Source organism: Neocloeon triangulifer, unplaced genomic scaffold (genome assembly GCF_031216515.1).
Source record: "Neocloeon triangulifer isolate White Clay Creek 2 clone unplaced genomic scaffold, ASM3121651v1 ptg000014l, whole genome shotgun sequence".
Lineage (NCBI taxonomy): Eukaryota > Metazoa > Arthropoda > Insecta > Ephemeroptera > Baetidae > Neocloeon > Neocloeon triangulifer.
In genome coordinates this window covers 8,129,231-8,154,230 of record NW_026775556.1, presented here as the reverse complement: position 1 = coordinate 8,154,230, position 25,000 = coordinate 8,129,231, and the positions used below count along the sequence as shown (strand labels likewise).

The 25,000-nt window shown below is 38.0% G+C and overlaps 6 protein-coding genes across 7 annotated transcripts; 2 read left to right on the top strand and 4 right to left on the bottom strand.

Annotated features, from left to right (window-relative positions):
- Positions 1-453: 453 nt before the first annotated feature.
- Positions 454-2,449, bottom strand: LOC132199253 (coiled-coil domain-containing protein 43). Its single transcript, XM_059623842.1, has 4 exons — positions 2,254-2,449; positions 1,939-2,166; positions 1,542-1,753; positions 454-1,433 (listed from the first exon to the last, which is right to left on the bottom strand). Exons 1-4 carry the CDS (start codon positions 2,422-2,424, stop codon positions 1,361-1,363), a joined length of 684 nt encoding a protein of 227 aa, XP_059479825.1. The 5' UTR covers positions 2,425-2,449; the 3' UTR covers positions 454-1,360.
- Positions 2,450-2,901: 452 nt separating this feature from the next.
- Positions 2,902-5,332, bottom strand: LOC132202093 (ankyrin repeat and MYND domain-containing protein 2). Its single transcript, XM_059628812.1, has 8 exons — positions 5,201-5,332; positions 4,969-5,045; positions 4,700-4,908; positions 4,122-4,287; positions 3,920-4,059; positions 3,626-3,841; positions 3,347-3,507; positions 2,902-3,283 (listed from the first exon to the last, which is right to left on the bottom strand). The coding sequence occupies exons 3-8, from the start codon at positions 4,883-4,885 to the stop codon at positions 2,983-2,985; spliced, it is 1,170 nt and encodes a 389-aa protein (XP_059484795.1). The 5' UTR covers positions 4,886-4,908; positions 4,969-5,045; positions 5,201-5,332; the 3' UTR covers positions 2,902-2,982.
- A 1,000-nt stretch (positions 5,333-6,332) lies between these two features.
- Positions 6,333-8,070, top strand: LOC132201668 (ankyrin repeat domain-containing protein 39-like). Its single transcript, XM_059628020.1, has 6 exons — positions 6,333-6,475; positions 6,534-6,685; positions 6,753-6,902; positions 7,106-7,219; positions 7,281-7,457; positions 7,510-8,070. Exons 2-6 carry the CDS (start codon positions 6,535-6,537, stop codon positions 7,692-7,694), a joined length of 777 nt encoding a protein of 258 aa, XP_059484003.1. The 5' UTR covers positions 6,333-6,475; position 6,534; the 3' UTR covers positions 7,695-8,070.
- A 71-nt stretch (positions 8,071-8,141) lies between these two features.
- LOC132202097 (protein C19orf12 homolog) lies at positions 8,142-9,449 on the bottom strand. The gene is made up of 3 exons (XM_059628820.1): positions 9,280-9,449; positions 8,634-8,836; positions 8,142-8,578 (listed from the first exon to the last, which is right to left on the bottom strand). The coding sequence occupies exons 2-3, from the start codon at positions 8,791-8,793 to the stop codon at positions 8,331-8,333; spliced, it is 408 nt and encodes a 135-aa protein (XP_059484803.1). The 5' UTR covers positions 8,794-8,836; positions 9,280-9,449; the 3' UTR covers positions 8,142-8,330.
- An 864-nt stretch (positions 9,450-10,313) lies between these two features.
- On the top strand, positions 10,314-17,779 carry LOC132199844 (uncharacterized). Its single transcript, XM_059624887.1, has 5 exons — positions 10,314-10,552; positions 15,268-15,691; positions 16,038-16,427; positions 16,700-16,845; positions 16,903-17,779. Exons 1-5 carry the CDS (start codon positions 10,316-10,318, stop codon positions 17,170-17,172), a joined length of 1,467 nt encoding a protein of 488 aa, XP_059480870.1. The 5' UTR covers positions 10,314-10,315; the 3' UTR covers positions 17,173-17,779.
- On the bottom strand, positions 17,708-24,758 carry LOC132199841 (sphingomyelin phosphodiesterase). 2 transcript variants are annotated; one of them, XM_059624885.1, is made up of 10 exons: positions 24,522-24,758; positions 21,540-21,877; positions 21,049-21,182; positions 20,450-20,845; positions 20,131-20,303; positions 19,700-20,062; positions 19,410-19,602; positions 19,093-19,277; positions 18,845-19,030; positions 17,708-18,002 (listed from the first exon to the last, which is right to left on the bottom strand). In XM_059624885.1, the coding sequence occupies exons 1-10, from the start codon at positions 24,533-24,535 to the stop codon at positions 17,996-17,998; spliced, it is 1,989 nt and encodes a 662-aa protein (XP_059480868.1). In that variant the 5' UTR covers positions 24,536-24,758; the 3' UTR covers positions 17,708-17,995. The 2 variants fall into 2 exon arrangements, with proteins under 2 accessions (XP_059480868.1, XP_059480867.1); XM_059624884.1 differs by lacking the exon at positions 17,708-18,002 and having other exon boundaries at positions 18,397-19,030.
- Between the last annotated feature and the right edge of the window lie 242 nt (positions 24,759-25,000).

Sequence of the window (25,000 nt, the reverse complement as noted above, 5' to 3'; positions counted from 1 at the left end):
CTGCTGGGCCCGCGTTGAATAATTTTCACATGAAACTCCCCGTGCTGCTGCCGGCTGCCCAGTCAGAATAAATAAATACGTATGTGGGTATAATACAATAATTCGCTTCTCTCGTGAGGGTCACGTTGCAAAATACGACGAAGCCTCGTGTGCAGGGGACAAATAGGATTAATGCTCTACGCGGTCGCGCGCTCTCCACTGGGCCACACCAGAGACTTCGAAACACAGAAAAACTAAACCAAAGCACATGCGGAACACACACATATTTTTTTTTATTTTCGTCCGTGCCCCCTTCGAAGTCATATAAAAATACTAATATCTAAAAACAAAGCCTCGTCTATCCTAGTCGGTGTTAATTTTGTATGTGAGAAAGTGTTCTATTATACTGCCAAAACAAAAATTTGTGTTGTTTTTAGTTTATAAATTGAGAGCGTTTGTCATTTGAAATGAAAAGTTGTATATTTTTGTTTTGTTTTAGACAATGAATTTACACATAAATTTTATTTCAATATCTCTTTAACAAGCCGCATGTACATACATTTTTGAGGGATGGACAATTGTTATTTCCACTGGAGTAGCTGCATAATAAATTAAAAGGTTAAAATATTCTAAACTCCCATTTACAGACGATTTTTCTGTTATTTTTTTCAATGCACGGACCAATAATAAGCAACACTTTCTTACTGTGCTTGCATTGAAGGAAATAATAAAATAAATTGATGACTTTGATTTTAAGCAGCCTCATAAGTGACGTGTGATAAACATGCAATTGGCAAGGTTGCATTGTTGTGATTTGTGATCAGCAAGAGGCAAAAAAATCATGGATATTAATTGAGACATTCTTTGCGTCTTCCGAAAAGCCACGAACGATAGATTGAACAATCCCATATTTTTTTTTAAATATTTATCCTGTGTTGCGTTTAATAATGCTTGATAGTGAGCAGGATAATTAATTTTTCAAACATAATTTATGGATATTTTCCAGATTTTTTCAATACTAAAGTGCAGAAAATAGGTGATTGGAAATGTTGGGTGGAACCGAGGATTCCTTACATATTTATCATATTCTAACAAAGATCTAATTTTAGTCTTGGCTTTACGGTTGACATGCCAAATAGCCTAATTACACAAATGCAACTATGTTGTTGAAGGTGACGGACTCCTTCAAACTTCCAAAATCTAGGAGTCTTAGAAAGGCGTTTGCAAATTGGTTTTAAGGTAGGTCAACAACAAGAGAGCATTTTCTGCGTTTTTTAATTATTATGGCCAATAGAATGAGGCATCACACGCACTAGGTCCAGTAACTTCAACACTTGCTGATTTTGAGATGAGCAGCTCACTTACTTTTTTACTCTGAAGGTTACCGCCGCCTCTCGCCCTTCTGAGTTTTGCGCTTTTCTTTCTTCTCCTGTTGTGCTTGTTTCTGCTTTTCTCTAAACAGAACAATGAAATTCAGTAATGGACTTACTACGATTTAAGTGTTAAATTTCAATAGATGGTTGGCATTTAAAATAAAAATGTAAATATTATTTTATTTATACCTGTCCTCCTTATCCTTTTCTTTTTTCTGGATTGCTTCCTGCTTTGCTCTTTCTCGTCTATCTTTGTCGGCTCTCTGGACGTCCTCAAAGTTGGTGTTTCTTTCTATTCCAGCACCCTTAGATCCGCCTTTGTTTGCAGCAGCTTTTTCCACTGCGAGTCCACTTGGCACAGCCACTTCCTCCTCCTCCTCTTCGTCTTCTTGATCGGCAACCTTGAATTTAATAAACCAATTTCTATAATTTAAAACATTATATACATAATCAAGTTATGCAATAGTAAAAACACTATTTGGTACCTTTTGCATGCTCATTTGGAAATACAGTAATAATTTCTTGCACATAATGTAATAGTGAGTGAATATGTATTTATATTTTATAAATAAAAATACAAACTTACGTGTCCATATTGCGATAGTATAGCTTCTTTAAGTCTTCGTTCTTCATCAGTGTAATTACGGACAGGAATTGTTGACTTGGCTTGGCTCTCCATTAGTCGAACAAGCCTCTCATCAACGTCCTCAGGTTTGTTTTGAGCTGCTGCAGCTTCTTGTTCCTCTTGCTTTTGACTGGAAAAAGTTTGCCATCTTTGAAGAATTTCTTCTCGAAGGCTGGAGATTCGACTCTCCTGAAATAATAGGGAAAGTTAATGTGTGCAGATCTCAAAATCGAAATTAATTGCTCTATGCACAATACACGAGTGAAATGTTTTTACCGTGATTTCAGACAAGATTTCTTCAAGGGACTCGTTCTTTTCTTCTTCTGTCTCATCGCCTTCTAAAATGCCTTTGATATAAGACGAAAAAACAGTTTCGTCTGTGTTCAGGGCCTTTAATTTGACGATTAACCACGAGTCGAAGTCATCACCGGCGATGGCACAGGCCATTTTTTTTGTTTTGAAACGTAGTTGAAGATTTTGTGTGTGGGGGCGCTCGATTCGATCACACTCGCTTGCAGCTTATTTCCCGCACCTGCCATCATGCCATGCCTGTGGCCCAAACTCAAAGCAGAAAATTTATTTAGCAGACGCAGAATGGATATTTACTTAATTACGTCTATTAATTAATAGCATTTTGATAGATCCTAAAAACTTGAAATTTTTCTTAATTGTAAGAGTGAAGTTAAATTAAACAGAAAATTTCATACGCATTTTGAATTTTGATTTTAATAAAATTATTCCTTTTGAACGCATTTTTATAAAAAAAAATTTTTTTATTTTATTTTATAGTCCAAAATTAATTATTTGTAATAAATTTCTAAAATATTTGAAGTTCATTTGTTAAAAAGATACATTAATATTAATTATACCTTAAAAAAGGGTACCCAGGGCATCCTACAAATAAAATTAAAGGTATTAGGTGCTTGGAAACAAATGCATAATATTTATTTTTAAATTTCTCAAGCGAACACCAGAAAATGATATCATATTAAAATTGGAATACTATCATTTAACTTCAAGAGTCTGACTAAGTTGTTGAGAAACAAGGTCAGCGATGTTTGCTTTGTCTGTGTCCTGCAGGGATTTGTTGTCTTTATCCTCCGCTTTAGCAGGAGTGCACGTCTTCTTGTGCAGACCCCAGTGCACCTTCTGGCATTCAGGTCCACAGTAAACCTCCTTCTTGCATCGAGAGCATCGCCTGTTGGCTTTTTCGTTGCCACATGCACTGCATTGAGAGTCGGTGGCAAAGCCACGGTGACCGTTAATTGCAGAAGTGACCACGGAAATCAAGCAGCCTGGCTCATAGCTATTTTTTTTTTTTTTTTTTTAAATGTAATTAATGCTCTGAACGATAAAAAAAATAACTTACTGAGGATCTTTAATTGCAGAGGCAATCCCATTGGCAATTTGCATGAAAAGGGTGCATTCCATAAAAGGAAATCGACGAACGGAAATTCTGACAAATTGGTCCAAACCAGTCGGCTTGATGAGTTTCTTTATGCAAATGTCTAAAACATCCCTGTCCTTGTCCTGCAGGCACACAAAAATTATTTTATAAAAATCTTGCTACGTTGTGAGTGTGCGAGAGAATATAAATTAAAGTATGCTCTGAAAAAATATTAAAATTAATGCTGATTAGGTTTATTACCTTCTCCCTCGCTTCGGACTCTTCGGCCATGGCTATTTCCTCGAGAACACTCAAGAGCCAGTGGAATTTGAATGATAGAACCTCATTAGTTTCGGAGCCCCGCTTCATCTCTTTTTCGCACATGAGACCAAGGACTGATTTCACCTGTTTGTGATTCTCAACTAGTGACCTGCTGTTTTGAAGATACATCAGCACACCAACTGGATGTATATTGACCTAAAGGAAGCCCAAAAATAAGTCTTAAATTGTGTCCAAATAAATTGATTAAAGGGGATAATTTTATAGGCAACTTACTTGCATCACAAATTTGTGTAGAGGATCAGCAAGGGAGGGGTCAAGTTTTGGTTCTTTCTCAAGTCCTTTGGGAGTAATGAAATAATCGATTTCGGACCGAGGGATGAAATTATTTATGGCTGCCACACAACCATGATTTCCTAAGGAAATTTTATTGTTGGAAAAAATTAAACAATTTGAATTTTTCAAATTTGAAACATACCGACAAACGCAGCCATCTGAGCTGGTGTGCGCTTCACTGAGTTGAATGCTTGGCTTTTGGCACCGTGCTGCAAAAGCAACGAGCAAACCTCTTCTTTGCCGGAAAGAGCTGCAAAATGCAAAGCTGAGTAGTTGTGCTCGTGTTTGCCAGAGTTCACATCAGCACCCTAAAGAGAGAACGTTAAGTGGATTATTTCAACTGCCATATTATGCAAATTATATTTTCATAGTAACTATTAACTGTTAATTGTAGTATTATTTCTCGAGCCAGAAAAAAATGTAGAATACGTTATATAATAATAAGTGTTCGATTGAAAAAAATAAAGTGGAAAAATCAATATTTTTGGTCACTGCCAGTGAAGAAAGTATTGACTTGCATGTTGGAGCAATTCCCCAGAGATGGATGGGGGAAGCTAATAATTTTTTTCAAGCACGCATCTACCTTTTTAAGTGATTCTGAAAAAGCTGAATAATTTTCTAGTAAAGGAATTTCCATTATAAAATCCACATTAAATGTCAACACATATCTATTATGTAATATAGTGTGTAAAATAGAGCATCAAGCATGAAGGGTTTTACCTGATCAATAAGGAGCTGGGCAATTTCCTTATTTCCTTTGTACACGGCGTGCTGCAGGAGTGTCATTCCATTCGAGTCGACAAAGTCGATGTCAAATTTCCTATTGGAAAGAATCGCCTGCAGTCCTGCACTATCATTATCGGTGACTTTTTGCGACGCCTGAAGCTGTTCTTCACTCAACTCCATGTCAAGTTCTTCTTGGTCCCTCACTATAAAAATATAATAATTTAACAACAAAATTATCAACAAAATTCTTGATCGAAACTCACGACTTTAGACAGAATACTTTTTGGCACGTTTTTTCTAGAGTTTTTAGAAGTCTCTTGGATTTCAAAATTTTCGAGCTCTGCAAAAAAAGACGAGAAAAACATTTTAAACCTGCGTAAGGACGTGTGCGCTAACTGCTCACAATTTTCTTTATTGGAAGTTCAAAATATTTACAGAACATTACTTTTGTACATAAATAATCTGTAAAATAATATTAAAATTAAGAGCACTCACATCTTTTCTCTCGTGCTCACCGGTTGTCAGCTATCTCTGCTTGTAAAATTATTTTCTTTTCTCTCACAGCACGAAACACGAAGCGAAAAGACGAGAAACTTCAAAAACAATAATAAAGGAGAAGATTGAGGATCGAGCAACAAAAATGCCCCATCTATTGGTAAATGATGGAACTATATGGCATCAAAGATTAAAGAAGATTGCCTTTTACGAACATTTCCAATTTTATTGTTGTGTTCCAATTTTATTGTTGACAACAATAAAACTTATTCTTGGTTAAACGTTTTCTCCCACTTCTTCGCCTCTCCCATAAGACTTGATCACAGCGAACCCCACCCCATCCAGAGTCCACCCACAACCACCCGAGCATTGTTTGCACAGAGTTGTACCTGGCATTTTCATTGGTGCACTTCGCTCCAAATCTGGTAAGCACGCACCTGAAAAGGTGCCTTTTACATTTTGCGGCGAGTTGATTAAAATATTTGAGCCCCGAGGGCAGCACGTGCACTTCAGGTGTGTTCATGCATTGCGCCCCTCTAGGTATCCGTAGAGCGTTTGTTTGTGTATCGCACCTAACACAATCCTCAAAAAAGGCAAACAAACTCTGGCCAACAACTTTTCGACAGCGGTAAAAACGGTTTTATGACACTATCAAGTGTTTTTGCACCAAATGCCTTATATCTTAGTACGCGGCTCGGTTGCCCAGCACTTGAATACGCACGTTAGTGGCTTGAAAGGTAATTTAAGCGCGGTGTGAATTGCGTCTTGCGTCACAGAATTTTATTATTATTTCGAGAACCATTATCGTCGATTATTGTATTGACGAAACGCTTAGATAACGATTTGTACTAACGCCTCTGGCTTTTTCGTATATGTGCAGCTTCTTTAAGGTGTGTGCTTTTGCCGACGACACACTCTGCTTAATCATGTTATATAATTTTTTCTAGCTTTTCAATTTTATTATTAAATTATTAACGTTTATTTTTGCAGCCAACGACATTGTCCAACTGCAGCACTTTGCTTCAGCGAGAAAAGCGCCAACCGAGGATCCGACCACAATTACCTACGATTTGCACCCGTGCGTGCTGTTGACTGCCCTTGAAGTCCTTGGGTACTCCGTCGTTGCGTGCTGCGCCGCTCCTACTGGCTTAGGAGGCGAAATCCAATATCTCTGGACGCTGCACAAAGACTTCCCTGAACCGGAACCAGACCCTGACTTAAATCATCACTGACTAGAGCAGAATTCAGTTATCTGCGCAACATATCTGCTGAAAGGTTCACCAATTTGACATTTTTTTTTTAATTAAAAAATAATTTTTTATTTTATTTATAGAATGGCTGCAGTTATTACAAGCTACGTACTTGTGAAAGGTTCGGTTCATGGATCCGACTGCACCGTTTTTGGTCTCGAGCCTCAGGACGAAGAGCAGCTCCTCTCCCAATACCAGTCCGGAGGAAATGTCATGAATGGAAAAATTGTGAAAGGTTGGAATTCCATTTATTTCTATTTTGTCTTCTTCTGGTATCTATATTTAACCAATTTAATTTTTAGGATCCACGATTTCCATCCTCAATTTATTGGCACGCCTTGGCTTCAAAGTTATCAGCAGCACCGGTGAGACAGACACCACTTGGACCCTTGAAGTTCGAAGGACAGTTCCTCCTCAGCATCCTACTTTGACAGTCACCTCTTCAAAGAAATAATTTATTAAGGTGATTGGTTGCTGTCATTTAAGATTTGTTGTGCCCCCAGTCTGCCATGACAACTGCAATCCAATATTGATTGTGTCACCCTGTCAATCTATTGCTTCTCATGCATAAATTATTGAAATGCAATGCAAGCAATGAGAATATTTTCCATTTCATTCGTGTCCAATAATTTAACATGTTTTCCAATCATTTCAGTATTAACTATGACTTCTCACAAGCACCATAATTGCCTTGAACATGCACCTGCTCAATCAACTTTACATCAATCACTTGACGAAATGGATTTTGAAAGAGGAATTTGGCCTGCTGGTAAAAATTTATTCAGATTATATTTTTTATTCTTAATTATTATTATACAAAAATGTTTCAGCTCTTGATGGGGATTTGAAAATGATTGAAGATTTTTTGCTGAAGGATAGCAGTTGGGTGAATCGGCCTGATGCAGCCGGCTACACAGCACTCCATTATGCCGCTAAGGCAGGCCATTTAAGCGTCTGCGAAAAGCTCCTTATTTCTGGGGCCAATGTAGATGCTACAACTAAAGCTGGTAATTTTCTCCATCCTGCTTATTACCTATTTTGCTAAACAGAATATTGTAGGTCTGGCAACACCTCTGCAAAGAGCGGCCATGTGTGGAAAATATGATGTGTGCCAGCTGCTATTGAGCCGAGGGGCAGACGTCAATAAGAGGGATGTGGACGGGAAAACTGCCCTGTCAAGAGCAAAATCAAATTGCCATCCAATTGTAGCAGAACTTTTGATTGAGTGTGGTGCAGTGCTTTGAATCACTTTACTTTTGCTTGCTTCACTTTTTCATTTACTCTTACTTTTATGTTTGTCATTTCGGGAAAATTAGCTGCAGTGCAACAGATGGTTGAGTGTAAATATATGTCCGAGCAATATGTAGATTCAACATAATGAATTGAGTGCAGGCCCTGCATTTTAAAATATAGTTAAAACAATGAAGGTGAGAAATAAAATTATGAAATGTATTTTCAAGTTCGCTTCGTAGAATAGAATTAATCTTAGAGAAACTAAATTTTTCTTGCCAGCTAACTTTGTCAGTGCAAAAAGTAGAAATAAATCAATCTAATTGATTCTTGCAGAATGTGATTGTTAATTTATAAATTACCTTCCAACCAATAATTGAATTATCCATCAAACTTATATTTTAATAAATAAAAAATTGTCCTGCAGTTTTGCTTCTGTTTTACAGTTGCTGCGATTTTGTAGCAAAAATAATTAAGAAATTATGTCATGATAATTATGCTCTGCATTTAATTTCAATTTTCACAACAGCTTCTTCAAAACGTTTTTTCATATTTTATCACATTAAAATAGCAAAATTTTATTTTTTTTCCAATTGATATAACAGTTCAGCCTTTTAGCATCCATTGCAAAATTCAGTTTGAAAAAATTACTACATGGTAATCTGACTGCGGGCATAGTCGAGGGCAATTCTCATCGCGGTATCTTGCAGACTGCTGGTTCGAATTATGAGCGTGGCCAGCATGGCAATGTCTGTGAATTCGACGCCACGGAAGGCTTCAGCGACTTTTTGCATGAGCTGTTCTTTTTGATAATCAGAAAAATCTTCATTCAAAACCTGCCACAACGGCTTCACGGGCCCAGTGGATTTGTAGGCAAGGGTTGTGCCAACTATTCCACCTTAAAAATGAAGCAAAATAATCTTAAAACTTTCTTTTGAGTTTGAGGTATGTACCTAGGACCAGGCCTACGGGTCCACCAAATAGGGTGCCAACCAGGACAGACGTTCCAGCGATAACCCCAGCTTTTGCAGACTGTTGAGCCGTAACCATCACATTCCTGCTTCTGGCAACAGTGGCCAACGCGTCCATTAGAACATCTCTATTTACAGGCATCTTTGTCCTCGTCTTGCAAACTCAATGGCAAAGATTTGAAGACCTGCGCAGAAAATATAATAATTAGATTGTATAGTATTACATAAAAAAACATGCACTTTTACTTTTATCTTAACTACTATTTAGACAAAAAAAAATGTTAAAATTCCCAAAATTGCGATAGTAAAATTTTTAAAATTCATGGAATAGCAGCAATATTTTACATTTTGCAAGAAAATAAAGTGAAAATAAAATTTCAGAAACCCGTGAAAATACACAAGTTATTAGCCACAAAATTATATTGTATTATTTTGAAACTCTGCACAATTATAACTGAAAATGAAATGTCACCGTCATATCAAGGACACGAAAGACAAAAACCTATAGGCAATAGGCTATAGGACAGTGTGGACATGTGTAAAGTAAGGAAAAACTATTGATGCAATTAAATCCATGATGAAATGAGAAACTATCCTCATGATTTCCATTGCTTAACATTTCACATACCTTATTAAGTCTCGGCAAGAATTTTTCGGCGCAAGTTTTAGAGCATATCTCCAGCAAACCATAGGAAGAATTCAACACATATTTGGCATAAAAGTCTACATTATTTTGGTGCTTTTTGTAACACAGACTCTTTCAAGTGTGCAAAAAATGTACGGTGGGGAGAACAGATGATGGTGTTTACGAGAAATACTAGGTGAGAAGGACATGCGCGCGCCACGTATTGTCATATTAATGAAACACTCACGTTTTACTAGAAAAGATTATTTGTGAGCGACGTCGACTAAATTAGAGATTAGGAAAAGGACTTTGAGTTATGAATGAATAGAGACGCGTCAGAAACCGACACGTGTGTTCTGAAAACTATAAAATGAAAAATAATTAAATCCTTTTTTGTCGACACAACAAATTTACAAATTAAATGAGAGGGGAAAAGAGAAAAGTTGGAGAGACAGAAAAATGATAATTCTATATGCAGTAAACTGAAATTAAAAATAAAGACAACGACACGCCATCTCGTTTGTTTTCAAACATGGTAAAAATTGTTTAAAATGTATTTTAATTTATAATGAATCAAATATTTTTTTGTATATTTATAGAAATTTGTCTTAAAAAGCTACTTCAGCTACATAAGTGTTGAAAAATAAATAATAAAATCGTCACAGTCGCAAATTATGTTTTTCCGGAAAAAAATACTACGTTCATTACATCTACGCCTAAACCGCTGGAGAGAAACTGTGCCGCATAGCTGCTTTGTAAAGCGGGTGGCGGAATTTATCCAGTTCAACGATCTGTAACCACCGATCAGCAATAAAACGTCTTGCTCATAAAATATGACATCAGGTCTATAAATTATAAAATTTCTGCATAAAAAAGATTTATTATTTTTAAAATTTATGACACTCCGACTCGCGAGATCTCGCTAAAAGTCCAAGTCGCCGGCTCACACTATAAGTTGGCAGGGAGCCGCGGAGGAGGAGGGGGACGGCGACGCGGTACTTAAGGGTCCAGCGACCGACCCCGCGGCCAGTCAAGAAAGATGAGCTGCAAGAGTGAGGCGGAGGCCCTGTGCGAGGCGCGCCACCCCCGTCGCGAGCCACCCCCGCCAACAAGTAGGCCCATTGTACTACTTTTGTTGGCAGCAACCGGCGCCTGTTTGGGCGCCGCAATCATCGCCGCCCTCGCCGCCCCCGAGCTGATGGCCCTGCGAGCCCAACACAACCGACTCCGACTTGACTTTGATCTTCTCCAAGTCAGACTCAACGCCTTCTTGCAGGTAAATTAAGGATTTTGAGTAAAAGACCAGTTTTATTTTTAAATCTACAGTAAAGAGTCACTTTTATATTCATATTTTTTGCGTGAATTATTTATTAATTATTTTTGTATTATGAAATTCTTTAAAAAAAATTGTTTAATTGAATTTAGATGGTTACATATTATTGAATAATAATGAGAAACTGTAGGGGGGGGGGGGGGGAATTAATCATTTTTAATTTTTAGTCCATGGTGTGAATTTTAAATTTTTTTAGAGATTCATCGTCAACAAAGCATTGGCAAAATTGAACAAAGTGAAGAGTTTTCAAGTAAATTTTCCACATAAAGGAAAAAAACTGTTTTATGAGGCAAGGTGAACTGATATTTAAATATCGCATGTTCCTTTGCTTTAAATAAAGCCAGTTTAAAATAAAAGCTTCATTCTTTTTTTTCATCATCTGCAGTGAGGAACTAAAAATAAAAATAAATAATTATAGCCACTCACGCATTCAGCGTTCAAATCACTTGCGCTCCTCTCATGTTGTGTCGTTTTGTTTTATTCTTGAACTTGGCCTTAGCCTATGCGTGAAATAAGCGTTCATTTGCCGCCGCGCTATAATCGAATCGCTCTTGGCTTTTTGAAACAAAACTTGTCTAACTACATCATCGTTTGAACATTTACATGCAAGAGATGCTTCAAACACTTTTTAAATTCTTGAAGGCAAAGCATATAAAACATATAATTTGACTCGTCTTAACAGTACTATAATAATTTAATGTCACACAGATAAAATAAGTGATTGGTCTATAAAAAGATTAATATTTTATAATTTATATTTAATTAAATTTGGAGTTGACTATAGTTAAATAATACCGCATTGCAGTGTTTTCAATCTCAGTCGCAGTCGCTTTTGCTATTAGATGATTATTTTAGTTGATTAGACAGGTTAGATTAATTTGTTTGCCTTTGCAATCAATGTTTTGTGACCGTTGAAGATGTGCGTAACAATTGGTTTTTTCGATAAAATTGGTTGTACCACACATCCGTACACTTCTCGTCTCTTAAATTCATCACATTTTGTCGGAATTTAATCTTGATCGATAACGGGCGAAGCGCTTAATCTTTTTGAAGAGGTGTACTTGTTTGTTTCACTCTCGTCGCATGTTGAAAAGTAAACACTTTCTGAAGTGGATGTTTTGCAAAAACCGCAATGGGAAGCTGATTCACTCTTCGCGTCCGCGTGCCAATGATTCCTTGGCGCCGCAAAATTTTCAACCTTAACGAATCAAGAAAATATTTAAATTATTGATGCTGAAAAAAATCAAAATGAAAATTGATGCAGATATTCACGACCGCATTCGCAGAGCAAAATCGGAAATGCAGATTTTGACCCGGTTGCATCTCGTGAATGTTAGCCGAGATCGAATTGAAAAAAAAATACGGTTTCCTCTCAGGCCGAGGGCCTCTGCGTCACCGCGGAGACCAAAAACCGCAGGCAGGCAAGATTCTCTAGAAAGTCGCTAGTGACTCACCCTTTCTCCTTCTAAAGTTTTCCTTCTCTATTATATGCGCTCGTCTCATTTTCCTCCCTGGGGGTCTGATGGCGATAAAGAGAATGACGGTTAGCAGGAAGTGTTTAAAAAAAAGGTTTTATGTTTTTTTACTGACCTGAGAGGGATTTAAGAACTGTTGCTTAAATAATTGTGAGAATACAATGCGTCGTCAGTTATAGTGAAAATACCTTTAGACTAGCTATAGAGCGTGGGCGAAACATTCAAGTCATTAAATTTGCATCTCGGCTGCTGAGCGCGTCTAAAAGGCACCCGAGAAAAGGAATTCGCCGATTAATTTTGCGTGCGGGTCAAGGAGAGACTTGTTTTCGCGACCGCCAAACCCCGCTCACTTTGCGCAATTGTTCACTTTTAGTTTGCTGAGACTGACGCCCCTAATTAATTGAATCCTCTCGATATTCAAAAGGGAAATTTTTACAACGGACATGTAATATTTGCATAAATGTGAATCATTGATTGATGTGTGCATTGATCGTTGCTGACCAAGGCAAACAGACAGGGGAACTTTGTTCCAACTCAAGTGGCAGAGATATAAAATAACACAGACGAGAAAAATCAATTGTATTCCAAATCTATTATATTAGTCTATTCTCTGAGCTAGACTTAATATCATCTCAAAAATTAATGAGATTTTTATCGTTAAATATTTGATAGAAAAACGTGACCTTGTCAGGTGATCACATATTTAATTGATAAGAAACAACTTTGGCTGTGAGTTGTGAATTATGAACAACAATAATTAAAGAAAAAAATACTTATTTTATTCACTTAAAAATGGTAATTCTCTATTTAATTACAAAAAATATAAAAATCAAAATAGACGACAAGAAAATCGAGATTACTGTGCATAAATGTAAATAAGAAGAAAGGAATCATAATTTATTTTGAATTATTTATATATAGCTCAATTATTGCCTCAATCTCAATGGCAAAGTTTTAGAAAAAAGTTAAATGTGGTTTCAAAGAAATTCGAAACTGGCAGTTAATTTTGAACAAAGGGTGCTAAAAACTGTGAACTAATTACAAACTGTGTGCAAGAGGCACAGAAAGTAAAATGCACTTTTTGTTCTCTGGTCGCCTGTCTGTATCCTTGAAACGGTTTCGATTGCTTTCGGAGGCGCCGTGGCACCTCCAGTACGTAATCCATCTCCGACGTTTCTTTATCTGCCTAGTGCGATCGGCGCCGCGGCTCGGCTCGCGAGCTATGTGCAGGGGCAAAAGGCGCGCCTAATTTGGAAGCGCTTCGCACAAAGGCTGACTAACGCACTCCACCGGCGAACAGCTGGTTGTAAAAGCTGCTCTCGTAATTATGTCACGAACACGCGCAACAATCGCAACAATCAATGTCGCCCGCGTGGCCAACAATGTCAAGGATTGTTTTGAGAGCGGCGCCATCTGCTCTGAAAACGCATCTCGCGGCGCCACTACCTTTCCTGGCGCATGCAATTTTTCTTCCGGCGAAAAAGCCACGCACGCTTTCGTGATTGATTGATATGAACTGAACATTAATTATTGTTTCTACATTAAAATCGAAATTCAAATAGTAAATTTAATTTTAATTCACTACTACTTTTAAACAGCGAGAGACGAGATGTTTTTATTTGCTACCTTGCCTACTTGAAACACTTAACTTAAATGTGGGTTAATGTGCACGACTTGCCCCTAAAATAAATTCACTCTTCTTAATTGTTTTTGTTTTGAAAGTCTAGACTTTCTTAGAATACAATGCCAATGATAGTGCAATTCTCTCAAAACTATATAATAGTCACGTTAGTAAAAATAGCCTGCAGTCTAGTTTGTTTACGGTGAAGGCGGATAGAGAGAATCAAGAGCGCGCCTGTTGTGTTCATTGAATCAGAAAAAGGCTATAAAAACCGAGAGCGCCGCAAGTTGCGTCACATTTTCTTGACGCGGATGACGCGACATTTCGTGCAAAAATACCTTTTTCAGACGGAGAGAGATCATAAAATAATCAGATATCGTGCGCGCCGAGGATTTTCGCCGAACCCGGCCGCCGTTATTTCAAAGTCACTATCGGTCACGATCGGCTACTTTTTTTTATCTAATGCAAGCGATCGCATCAACGATGAAATCATTTCATAAAAAATGAATTGAAATTTCTTCGGAAATTGAGGCATAGTGAGGCGTTGGTGGCGAGTTGGGAAACGGAGCGAGGAAGGGCGACCGGAGGGCAATTACATCTGCAATTCGCAATTGCTCTCGCCTCGGGATTTTACAACTCTGCTGCTCAGCTGGGGAATTTTTATTGCGGAAAAACAGCCCACATGGCCACCAACGAGAAACACATTTGTTTTTTATTTCTATTTACAAGATATTTGGATGGAAGTTTTATGTAATTTTTTTCTTTTGTCTCTCCGCATGAATGTGTTTCATTTTGTCCTTCGGATAACTGCTCGTTGGAAGTTTTTTCCCTGATAAAAAATCTCCCCGTGGGTGAACCTCTGCAGAGGTGCCAAGAACCAGTTTCCTTTTTTCTATCCCTCATCGGTGGTTCTCGCTTGAAAGGCTGTTTTGAGCGCGCGTCACTTGACGCCTGATGACCTTCCAAGGTCGCGGCAACAAAAGGGCCTCGAAAGTGGGTCACTTGCTAACTCGACGCTCGCGCGAATTTCATCCCGTGAGGGCGACTTTCTTAACATTTTTTCCTTTTCGCATGGCGCCACCGCGAGAGGCTTTGAATTAAAAGTGACTCACGCATAAATTAAGCAATCGCATATCACATAAATGTACGCTAATCGGCTTAATCAACATGACAATACCATTATAAACTTGCATTATTGAAGTTACTTAACAGCTACAAAAATATTATATAACAAAATTTTTTTATAATTCCATGCATAAAGTAAAAATTGGAGCAGTTAAAAATATTTTTTATTCTAAATCTTTTTATTTAAATAATATTTTTATTTTATTGAAAAAAGCATTAAATTACTTAACCATTAAAAAAAAGATAATATTATACTGTATACATTTCATAGTTTAAAATTTAAAGTATTAAGTGGATTTTTAAATTGTTGTTACCATGTGTGAGAGGTGTGAGGCAATATAAAATAAAAAAGAACAGCAATATTTTTGCATAAGAATAAAAAAATGTCATTTTAGAAATGTTAATGCAATTTTTGGGAATATATTATAAATTTTCAGAATGATGAACCAGTTACTCAAGCAGCTTTGGCAGCTCTGACCGACTCGCAGTCGGATCAAGTGCAGTCGGACGAAACAGATTCTTCGTCGGACGACTTTAATGACGAAGATGATTACGATTATGGCGAAGATGATGACGAGGATGATGAAGAGGGCTCGGCGCGGCGTCGGCGTCGCGACGTTGAGTTGGCTCCACCAGTGCGCGTTGCCGCATCTGGATCAAGAGGCCCCATGATGGGCCACACGGCCGACGGTGTGCCCATAGTTGCCCTTTCTTATGACGAGGCAAAGCAAATGAACCGCTCGGGCCACCATCTGCGTCTTTACGACCAGCTTGCTTCGGCGGCGCCGCTCGCACCCACTCCAGATCCTATCAAATTGCATCACCGCGTCAGTCCTCTATGGTCACCTCCGAAAAAGCACAGTAAGTATCAAAATAAAATTGGTCATGACTTTTAAGTTATCGTTGTAGACGAATCAGTATAAAAAATTACTATGACACGTTTTTTAATTTTTTTGCAAACAATTTCTTAAGTAAAAAATTTAATTTAGAGTGAAAAATTGATGCATTAGAAACGTCTGCGCTTTTGAATTAATTGAAATCGCTTGACTACACAGTGAAAGGGGATCAATTATTTGTCCTCATTTGACTTATAAACCATTTCCAAGTCGTAAATAACAATGGTATTGCGGCAAATAAGAGACTATTGGCTCTCAATCGGTTAGAACATCAGCACATTTATCTTATTTGAGTCAATTTGAATCGACAGATCACGAGAAGAAAAAAGCAACAAGCGCGACACCCGGCCCCATGCTGGAGCGCCGTTCCCGAGTGATGCAGACGCCCGAAGAGGGTGAGTCTGTGTCCCTCAACGGCCCCGCTCCTCCAGGCGTGGTGCTCCGCGTGCTGCAAGGGTCGTCTGGCGGGCAGCAGCCTCCGCAGGCGCACGAACTGCCGCCCCCGACGTTTATCCGTCGACCGGCCAGTGGACTCGTGCGGTCCGGGCCTGGTGACGCCAGTAATGCAGAAAGGCGCCCGAGACGAAAGCAGCGGCCGAGAAGCGACGACGCTGGAGCTTCAAACCACCACCCATTCCGTGTCGCCGCGCACTTCACTGCCAACTCGTCCATGTACACACTCGCACATCCAAATTACAGAGGTAATGAACTGAGCTCAGCAACAACATTAATTAATTTAGGCTACAAAAATTTTCAAAATAACTTATAATGAGTTTTTAATTTTATGTAAATTTCATTTTTTTTTCGGTATAACACAAGGCAATCTCTGTCCAAATATTATAATATAATTATTATTAATTAATTTTTTTTAAACTACCAATTTTTATCATGTAACTTATTTTCTTTGTTTTCACTCTTTTTCCTTTTTACTTTTAAAAATTTTACTATAATACACTTAATTTCAACTTGCCAGGCAACGGACGTCTTCGTCATGCTGGCGTCTTCACTGACTGGAGCTCAGATAGCTTCATGGACGAGCTGGCTTTGGACAAGTACTTTGGCTTGAAAGACGGAATTCTCACTGTCAAACTCGGTGGCCTTTACTATTTTTACTCGCAGGTAGAACCATTGAATTTTTCACGAAAATAGTGCTGTAAAATTAACAAATGTTTGCAGATTTATTACATTGAGGAGCACGACAACAACGGCTACAACGTGTACGTGAACAACGTCGTTCGGCTGCAGTGCGTCACGACGACGCACAGTAACACAAATGTGGTCAAGGTGAACACATGTTACACCGGAGGGGTGCTTCACCTTCGGACGGGTGACACCCTTTTCCTCAGGGACATCGCTGGTATGCGTTATTCACTTTTCGAGCCCGAAAAGAGTTTCTTTGGCCTCTTCCGATTTGCAAACGCGCTCCCCCGCTCTCCTCTCAACTGAGAATCTCGAACTCTCTCTCCATCCCGTTGTCACCACTTTGGAACACCCATGTTCAAAAACGATCTCACACTCTTCCCTAAAAATTCATATAATTCAGCGATTTTAATGGACGTGCCATTCAGGAGAAGAAATGAAATGTCTATAGGTGAACCAAGGTGGACTGGTGAAATGCTACTCGGGCTGCTCTTTTGTTAATTAACTTTTTTCATTAAATAATTTATTGAATTGTATCCATATGTAATTTTTAAAAGTCTTGCTCTAGGAGCTCTTTGGTTTTAATGTAATTTTAATAAATTATAAGCTATATTGAATCAAATTAAAATAAAATAATAAGAGTTGAAAAATCCTGTAATTCATGATCAATAAAAAGCTGTTTTTTGTTTAGTTTTTGTGCCATCATCATTAATAATTTCTAATTTTTTCTCCTCTTAAATAATATGTAAAGGCCTGTTGCTCGTTTCGATTTATAATATTATTTACTATTATTTTTCATGTGTGCTCTGGTGGGTGAGAGAATAAAAATGTATACTTTTAGCATATACGTACATGTACATTTATGTATTTTTAGCAAGGAATAAATACGTACATATTTTATGGTCAATTAACAAAAGAAGGCATCCTTTCTCTCCTCCTCCTCTCGCATAGCTTGAGTACAGTACAGTTATTCGGTCGTATCGCTGGGTCGCTTGAATGTGGTGAAGCTCTCAAGAGCTTTATAGATAGTCAGTTAAAAGGAGTGACGTAGGCAGCCCGCTCGACGCCAGAGACGTGCTGATTGCCTAAATCCTATTCGAAGGGTGAGCTATAGCTGTCTCCATTCAGTTTAGTTCCTTTCAAATTACAAAATAGCTCAGTGTAGAATTAATTTCATTTGCGATTGCGAAAGCAGAATAAGGAAAAGAAGTGTATAATATAATTGGTGAAAATTATTTTATAATGTTCATAATTATAGTCCTTTTCCATTTTGCTTTCTATTTTTTAAATATAATTATGACTTATGACTCTAGTTTTATGACAAGTCAATTTTTATTATGAAAATTGTACTTTTTTCATATTGCAACAGACTTATTTCACAAAAAGTAAAAGAGTCTCATATATTAAAATAATTCATTTTGTCAAGATGGAAAATGGAGATTTCAATGAGCGATTGCAAGAAAAAAAGCGCATTCCACTAAAAATGCTAAAATTTTGAGTCAAGTAGATGTTTAAAGTAATAAGTCGGGGTTTGTCAAAACAAGTATTCAAGTTTAATGTCAAGTATCGTCAATCGTCAGCTAAGTACAAAAATAAATAAATAAATTAACACACAGATCATGCTCCAACGCGGTGCCCAAGCAGGGGGGCGGACGTAACACCTTTTGGCTAAATCACAGTTTACGCACAGCTGGATTTTGCAGTTTTTGAGTTTTTATTTTTCCTCAAAAAGAGAGTTTTGAGCTTATGGAACACATGCAGTTGTCATGGAAAATGAAATCAAAGCACAAGGCACAACAACAGATTGCTCCTATGAGAGTTACAGAGGGGCTTCAGGCAGGAGGGGGCAGAGGGGTAACTCTTGAGCAGGGTATGCATTTTTGGCCATGCGGCAAAGGACGGTCAACCCCAGGCAGTGGAGATGCCGTTTGAAATGGTGTTGCCGATCCAGGCAAATGAGGTGACAATAGAAACGTACGAGACGGAGAGTCCCTTGTAAATCCAAGAACCCCATGTGGCGCCGTTTTGGCTGTCAATCCTGGACTCGATCTCCTGGCACAAAACGCGCCGGTCGTGCGAGCGGCCGCACCGCACGTCGCACACCAAGCGCTTCCGACACTCGGCATCACAAGACGGCCGCACCGGCGAATTTTTCCAATAATGCCTGAATTTGGAGGAAAAAAATAATTCAGATCTCTAAAAATATTTATATCAAAGAAATCTTACTTGTAATAGATGTCAAACACTTCTTGTTCTGAGGCGAACTTATCTAGTAGGGTGTCCCACTCTTGTGGCGCTAATGAATTCATCTTGTAGGCCGCTTTGGCCGAATACAATTTGTACCAGATTGGATAGTCGTATAAATTTGCATCCTTCAGACTCATCACCCAGTTTTCGTGGTCTAGTACCATCTTAAACAGACAAATAAACGTGGTATAAAAATGTGATAATATGCTTTGCAGCTGTTCACAGTGAAATAAAACTTGATGATATCCAGATATTATCATTGCAAGATTTTTTTATAAATTAAAAATAAAACTCACTCTTGTAGTGTGAGCGTGGTCTGCGTCCACATAATAAATTCGATATCCTGGGTTTAGGTCATAGTAAGGCGTCACCGATGGTCCAATGTAGGCAATCGAGGTGACTCTCGAAGCGTCAGTGCTATCATAAAAAAGCTCAAATTCGTCAAAGTGCGTGTGTCCGAAGAACTGCGCCGTGATTGTCGATTCATATCTGTAATGAAAAAATTAAATAATAAATTTTGATGATGAATTTACTATCAGCTTTCGAATATTAAAAAGTGAATCGCTATAAATTTTTTGAAACGGACCTGTTAATAATATTATAGTAGTTCCTGCTCCACACCTTTAGGCAGTCAGAGTGCCCTGGCGGGATGTGCCCAATCAGGTGAACTTTCTCCTTATTTATCTCCGCAGCCTGCAATTCGTAAATGAGCCACTGGAGCTCATGGCCAGGGTCGGTTGAGTTCAGTAAGAGCCACCAATTCTTGTTGTTGCAATTGTTCATGTTGAGAGAGATGACGCGGAAGCCGGGCCGAACTAGGACAGAGTAAAAAGCTCCTTTTCGCACTGTGGGACTGGTGGATGCTGGGAGCCAGCGCCGCCACTGCTCGTCCATCTCGTCATACAACCAGTCAATCGACAGGTCTTTCTTCACAAACGGAGGTGGAAAGCTACAAAGTAATAAAATAAAGTGTGTTTTAGTTATTAAGGTAATTAAGTCAATTTTATTTGTAAGTACCTGTTTACTGGAACACTCTCGTGGTTGCCGAGCGCAGGAAAAATTGGCACATTGGGAAAGGTGGTGCTCAGTTGCTCCACGGTTTGCTTGATGATGCTTAAGTTCTCGTCACGCGTCTGGTTCCACACGTCGTGCGGAGGCAGATCACCCGTCCATAAAATATAGTCAATGTCCTATAAAATTTAAATGAAAAAATATTAAAAAAAAAAAAAAAATAAAAAGTGACTAAATTGGACGAATATTTATATTTAAAGCTTATGTAATAAAAAAAAAAGAAAGTGAAAATTGATAAAAAAAAATCAAAAAAATTATTACTGACCGGGTGGGTCGTTTTGATATGCTCCAGCATGCTGTCCACCGTGCGCTTAGGAGTGTCACATTTTCTATAGTCGCCCCAACGACCAGCGGCTGCTGCTGCGTTGGCTGGAGGCCCATTGGTAAGTCTGCAGCAAAGCGGTTCGCTGCACTCGGCGTTGGCTCCCTCTTGGTAATAAGGGTCAAAATGCGTGTCGCTGAGGTGCAGAACTTTGAAAGTCGGCGTTCCTGCCTTGGGCGGCACTAGAGGAGGCACAATGGGTGGTTTGGGCACTGGAGGGAAGCTCACCTTCCACTCGTGGTATGGATTGTACACGTCGCCGCACGCGTCACCGATCACAAAGCCGCATATCTCCTCAGGGCCCAATGCCAGTCGTTGAAGCACGTAAGTTACTTCACCCTGGTAAATAGAATGAGGAATTTGTAAATGAACGAGAATTAAATTGTATTTCTTATTAAAAAAAAAAAAAAATATATATATATATATATATATATATATATATATATATATATATATATATATATATATATATACAATAGAATAGTTAAAATCAGATGTATGGTATATTAAAAATTTGTAATAAACATTTAAAAAAAACTTACCCCAAAAAGCTCTGTGAGACCATCGCAGACACGAGGTGTGGACATTTTGAGGCTTATGCAGAAGTGCTTGGTGATGTGCACAATATCCTCCTTCGTTTTGCCCGTACGAATGTAGTGCTGTAGAAAACCAACACCTGCAGTGACAAGCAAAATTTGTATTTACAATACCAGCTCCAAAATCTACACATTAAATATTTAAGCATCGTCTGCATGAATTAGGTCAACAAACAGATGAAAATAGAATCAGAATAGGAAATTGACACAAAAACAAAGAGTGTCAACATTGTCTTCAGACATTTTTGGGGAAACTTATTGAGAAATGAGAGCAAATGAGATTAATTTTAAAGTGAGCATCATCAACAAGACTGCATCGCATTGACATAAATTTTAACTATTTTGATGCTACAAAAATTAAAATCTTTTATTTAGATTTTCAGAGTATTTTCTTTTTCTATAAAATAAAAATGTCATAGTAAATAATTGGTTCTGACCAGCTTTGCAGGCGGTGCAAGAGACCTTGGACATCACAGAAGTTTCTACTTCCTGCACGACTTGCTGCAAATTCATCAGGCGCAGCGCTTTGTCCACAAGCGGCGGCACGTTAAGGCGCCGCGCCAGTTTCCGAAGTCGTCGGGACATCTCCGTCCCGTTGAGCCGTCCGCGCCAACGAGTCAGTGTCCGGTTCAAGCGACCACTCTCGAGGAGCACAACATTTTCAGTCGGAGCCGCATCTGGTGGCAAGACGTGCGTCCAATTCCGAGGGTGCAGCACAGGCGCCTCTTCATCTGCACTTTGCGAAACTACCACAAGAGCCAGCACCAAGAATATTCTGAAAATAGAAGCGTAAATTTTTTACTTCACGTGTTGTTGCTAAAAAATAAAAATCAAGAGACAATTATATTAAGATATTTATGATTTATAGCAGTACAGTAAAATTATTATTTATTTACACTGAAATTATTTTTGCAAATTCGTCATAAATAAAATAAAAATTTAAATTCACTTATATTATAAAATTTTAAATAATTATCTTTTTTTTTCAATCATAACCGGGCAAACGGCAAACCTTGTTGGAAAGAAAAAATGAAAAAATAAATAATAAGGAATAATTGACGAGAACCGCAGGTCGCCTTGTGGGGTCAATTGTCCTTTATTTTAATAATTTATTTTTCTCTGCAACAAGGTTCGCCAGGTTTTATTTTTTCACGATATCCCCCTCGAGTGTTAGCATTAAATTTTTTTAAATTGCTTAAAATTATAAAATGAATAATATAATTCATATTTATATTGTTGCAAGTTAAAAAAAATTGTTTTTAAATATGAAATGATTGTATTATAATTTTATTTTAAATATTGTATTAATATTGGCTGGCATTCCAAGAGTGACTTGACAAAGGGAAAGTGCAGCAAAATCACCTCCAATCTTTTTTTCAGGTGTCTCTCCAACCTCACTTGACGTTGACTCAAATTTCTCCTTCTTTTATCTAATTTTTTTTTATGGAGCCTACAACCCTAATAATATACCCACATCTCATATAAATTATGCATCTGCTGGGCCGCGTGAAAAATTCGGCCCTGAAAATCTCTCGCCTCTTAACTTTTAATAATACAAAATATAAGGTTAATCAAATTATGAAAAATATAGTGTGAGAGCTTCCTTTCAACTAAAAATCCTTGGAGGAAGAGTGTGTCATCCAAGAAGAGTAATTTAAAATGTCACCTTTTAATTGTAAATGGAAATTGCGATCCCTCTCATGGCATTTTGCTTGCTTCCTGATAATTATTTTTAAAAAGGAAATTAGTATAATTATTCTTGTTGTTTTTTAAGTGAGCTAAAATTACTTAAACGCATTACTTAACAACTCTCCTTAATATAAATATATATATACTTTTGTTGAATATAAATGAAAATACGCCAAGCTGCTTTTCTAATTCAAAAGGTAACGGCTATTTCAGAGAAGTAAAAAGCACGATGCGAATCTCTGCCCACCAGGTGTTTCAATAATTTGCAATAAAAAGGATCAAAAGAAAAAAATATATACACCATGCTGCTCTTAACTGCTTTTTATAACAACGTAGATACAATGGAGTGCAAGATTTTTTGGAGCAAAAGTGCCAGTCCTTAATGGTGTTTTTTAAACCATTATTATTCTAGCTGGAAAAATTTCAATAATTTCATGCTTGCAGAAATGTAAAACTTCCGCAAGCTGCTCGTCTCAATAGAGTAAAAGTGTGTCAGTAAGAATGCACACGTCTTGCGAACGGCAATAATCACCCAGGCACAATTCTCCTTTTGTCAAAGACACTTTGTCTTATGAGAACTCATCCATTTCTCAAATATTGGCTTGAATATGTGCGTCTGCAGAGGGGAACAGCAAAAGAAAACGAACGGCAATGAATAACTGAAAAAGTAAATCGTCGCGCCCGCACAAGGAGTGGACAGCAGACTTTTTATTCTCATTATTTATTTCTCGCTGAGAAAAAAGCCAAAGAGGAGCAGCGATTGAGCGGCGGACGTAACGGGACGCGGGCACTCACTGTTACTGCCGCACATTCACTGTTATCGAAAGACACAGCGCTTTTTTATTCATGTATTGTGTTAAGGGAGCGGCAGACACATCTTCATTTTTTTCGCTATTGCAGCGAAAGTGTTATAAAAATTAAATCTACAAATTAATTTTTTCAGGACCTGCATTGCTTAATACCGATTTGAATTCATGTTATGAAGCAATTTTTAATTAATCACACCTTTTTTAATTGCGCCCTTGCTCTTTGGATACTCATTGAGACAGAAAAATTATTAGCAATTCAATACGAATCTACAAACAATATTTGATTCTAGATTTATCTGTATCTGGAAGCGCTCTTCAAAAGAAGCACAAAAAGTTTTCTCCGCTGAGAGGCCCACGAGCTCAATGAGCGCCTAATTGTATGCGTAAGAGGCCAAGGCCAGCAATGTCAACAAAAAATTGATCTTTCAACGATCATTTCTTGCACAACAAAATAGTTAAAGTAAATGAACGGCGATTGAAATGTTTGCGCGGAAATATTATGATTTATTATTTTAAAAGACTATTCGCAAAAAGTGCAAGATTGCGACGGAGAGACCAAAGAGAGAATGTGGGCGCGACGACGTACCATCGGCGGCTGATAGCCTCCTCTGGAGAATCGAGGTCAATAAACGAGACCTGCGTCCAGCCACTTTGTGAACCAGGGCAGCAGGAAAAGCAACCCAGTAATCAATGACAATAAATACACTTTTGCTGGTTTTCCGGCTTTTCTTTTCTGGCCTTGAATTTTTTTAACCCTTCTTTTGTGAAGGATACCATATAAATGTATTTTTTTTTAATCGTTTTTAATTATTTTTTAGGGTTTCTGCTTATAATCATAAATTTTAACATTCCTCGTTTTGAAAAGATTGAATTAAATTAAACCTCTCTGCTAAATAATATAAAATAAAACTAACAACTTACCTAAGGAGGTGCATTTTGATGAGTGGTGAGGTGTCCTCCTAAGGGGTGCAGGGGAAGTGCTAGCACGATTTTGTCAAGTTTTCCTGATTCTCACAGATCCATCACGAGGCACAAGTTGTGTCACGGGGAATTAATCAAACACAAATGGTAATGAACACGCAACTTGATATTGAGAACCACTTGCGGCTCCTCCAGCTCTTCAACGACTGATCCAATGTGTTTCTCATTCCTTCTTCCTCGTTTGCCAAGATATCGTAGGGTTCGCGCACCAGCCAGCGATGGCAGCACACCATTATAATTATATGGGAACGTGCCTGCCTTTTGCCTACAGCACGCAAAATAGCAAAAGCCGCTGCGCAATGATTATTTCTCTTTATTACATAGTACGGTTAAATCACGTTAATTAGAATGATCTACTTTAAACGATTTTTTTTCTTTTCTATGGCTATTTTGCAATTTTGAAAATTTCATCTGACCGT

Coding starts and splice junctions, on each gene's coding strand:
- LOC132199253 (XM_059623842.1), bottom strand. CDS start 2,424: ATGGCCTGTGCCATCGCCGGTGATGACTTCGACTCGTGGTTAATCGTC. Junction 2,167..2,253: donor AAATCTTGTCTGAAATCACG/GTAAAAACATTT, acceptor CTATTATTTCAG/GAGAGTCGAATCTCCAGCCT. Junction 1,754..1,938: donor TACTATCGCAATATGGACAC/GTAAGTTTGTAT, acceptor ATTAAATTCAAG/GTTGCCGATCAAGAAGACGA.
- LOC132202093 (XM_059628812.1), bottom strand. CDS start 4,885: ATGGAGTTGAGTGAAGAACAGCTTCAGGCGTCGCAAAAAGTCACCGAT. Junction 4,288..4,699: donor CCCAGCTCCTTATTGATCAG/GTAAAACCCTTC, acceptor TTCTCTCTTTAG/GGTGCTGATGTGAACTCTGG. Junction 4,060..4,121: donor TCAGATGGCTGCGTTTGTCG/GTATGTTTCAAA, acceptor AAATTTCCTTAG/GAAATCATGGTTGTGTGGCA.
- LOC132201668 (XM_059628020.1), top strand. CDS start 6,535: ATGGCTGCAGTTATTACAAGCTACGTACTTGTGAAAGGTTCGGTTCAT. Junction 7,220..7,280: donor AAGAGGAATTTGGCCTGCTG/GTAAAAATTTAT, acceptor AAAATGTTTCAG/CTCTTGATGGGGATTTGAAA. Junction 7,458..7,509: donor AGATGCTACAACTAAAGCTG/GTAATTTTCTCC, acceptor AGAATATTGTAG/GTCTGGCAACACCTCTGCAA.
- LOC132202097 (XM_059628820.1), bottom strand. CDS start 8,793: ATGCCTGTAAATAGAGATGTTCTAATGGACGCGTTGGCCACTGTTGCC. Junction 8,579..8,633: donor ACCCGTAGGCCTGGTCCTAG/GTACATACCTCA, acceptor TTCATTTTTAAG/GTGGAATAGTTGGCACAACC.
- LOC132199844 (XM_059624887.1), top strand. CDS start 10,316: ATGAGCTGCAAGAGTGAGGCGGAGGCCCTGTGCGAGGCGCGCCACCCC. Junction 15,692..16,037: donor GTCACCTCCGAAAAAGCACA/GTAAGTATCAAA, acceptor TTGAATCGACAG/ATCACGAGAAGAAAAAAGCA. Junction 16,846..16,902: donor TTTACTATTTTTACTCGCAG/GTAGAACCATTG, acceptor AAATGTTTGCAG/ATTTATTACATTGAGGAGCA.
- LOC132199841 (XM_059624884.1), bottom strand. Junction 20,846..21,048: donor GTCTCACAGAGCTTTTTGGG/GTAAGTTTTTTT, acceptor TCTATTTACCAG/GGTGAAGTAACTTACGTGCT. Junction 20,063..20,130: donor GAGAGTGTTCCAGTAAACAG/GTACTTACAAAT, acceptor ATTACTTTGTAG/CTTTCCACCTCCGTTTGTGA.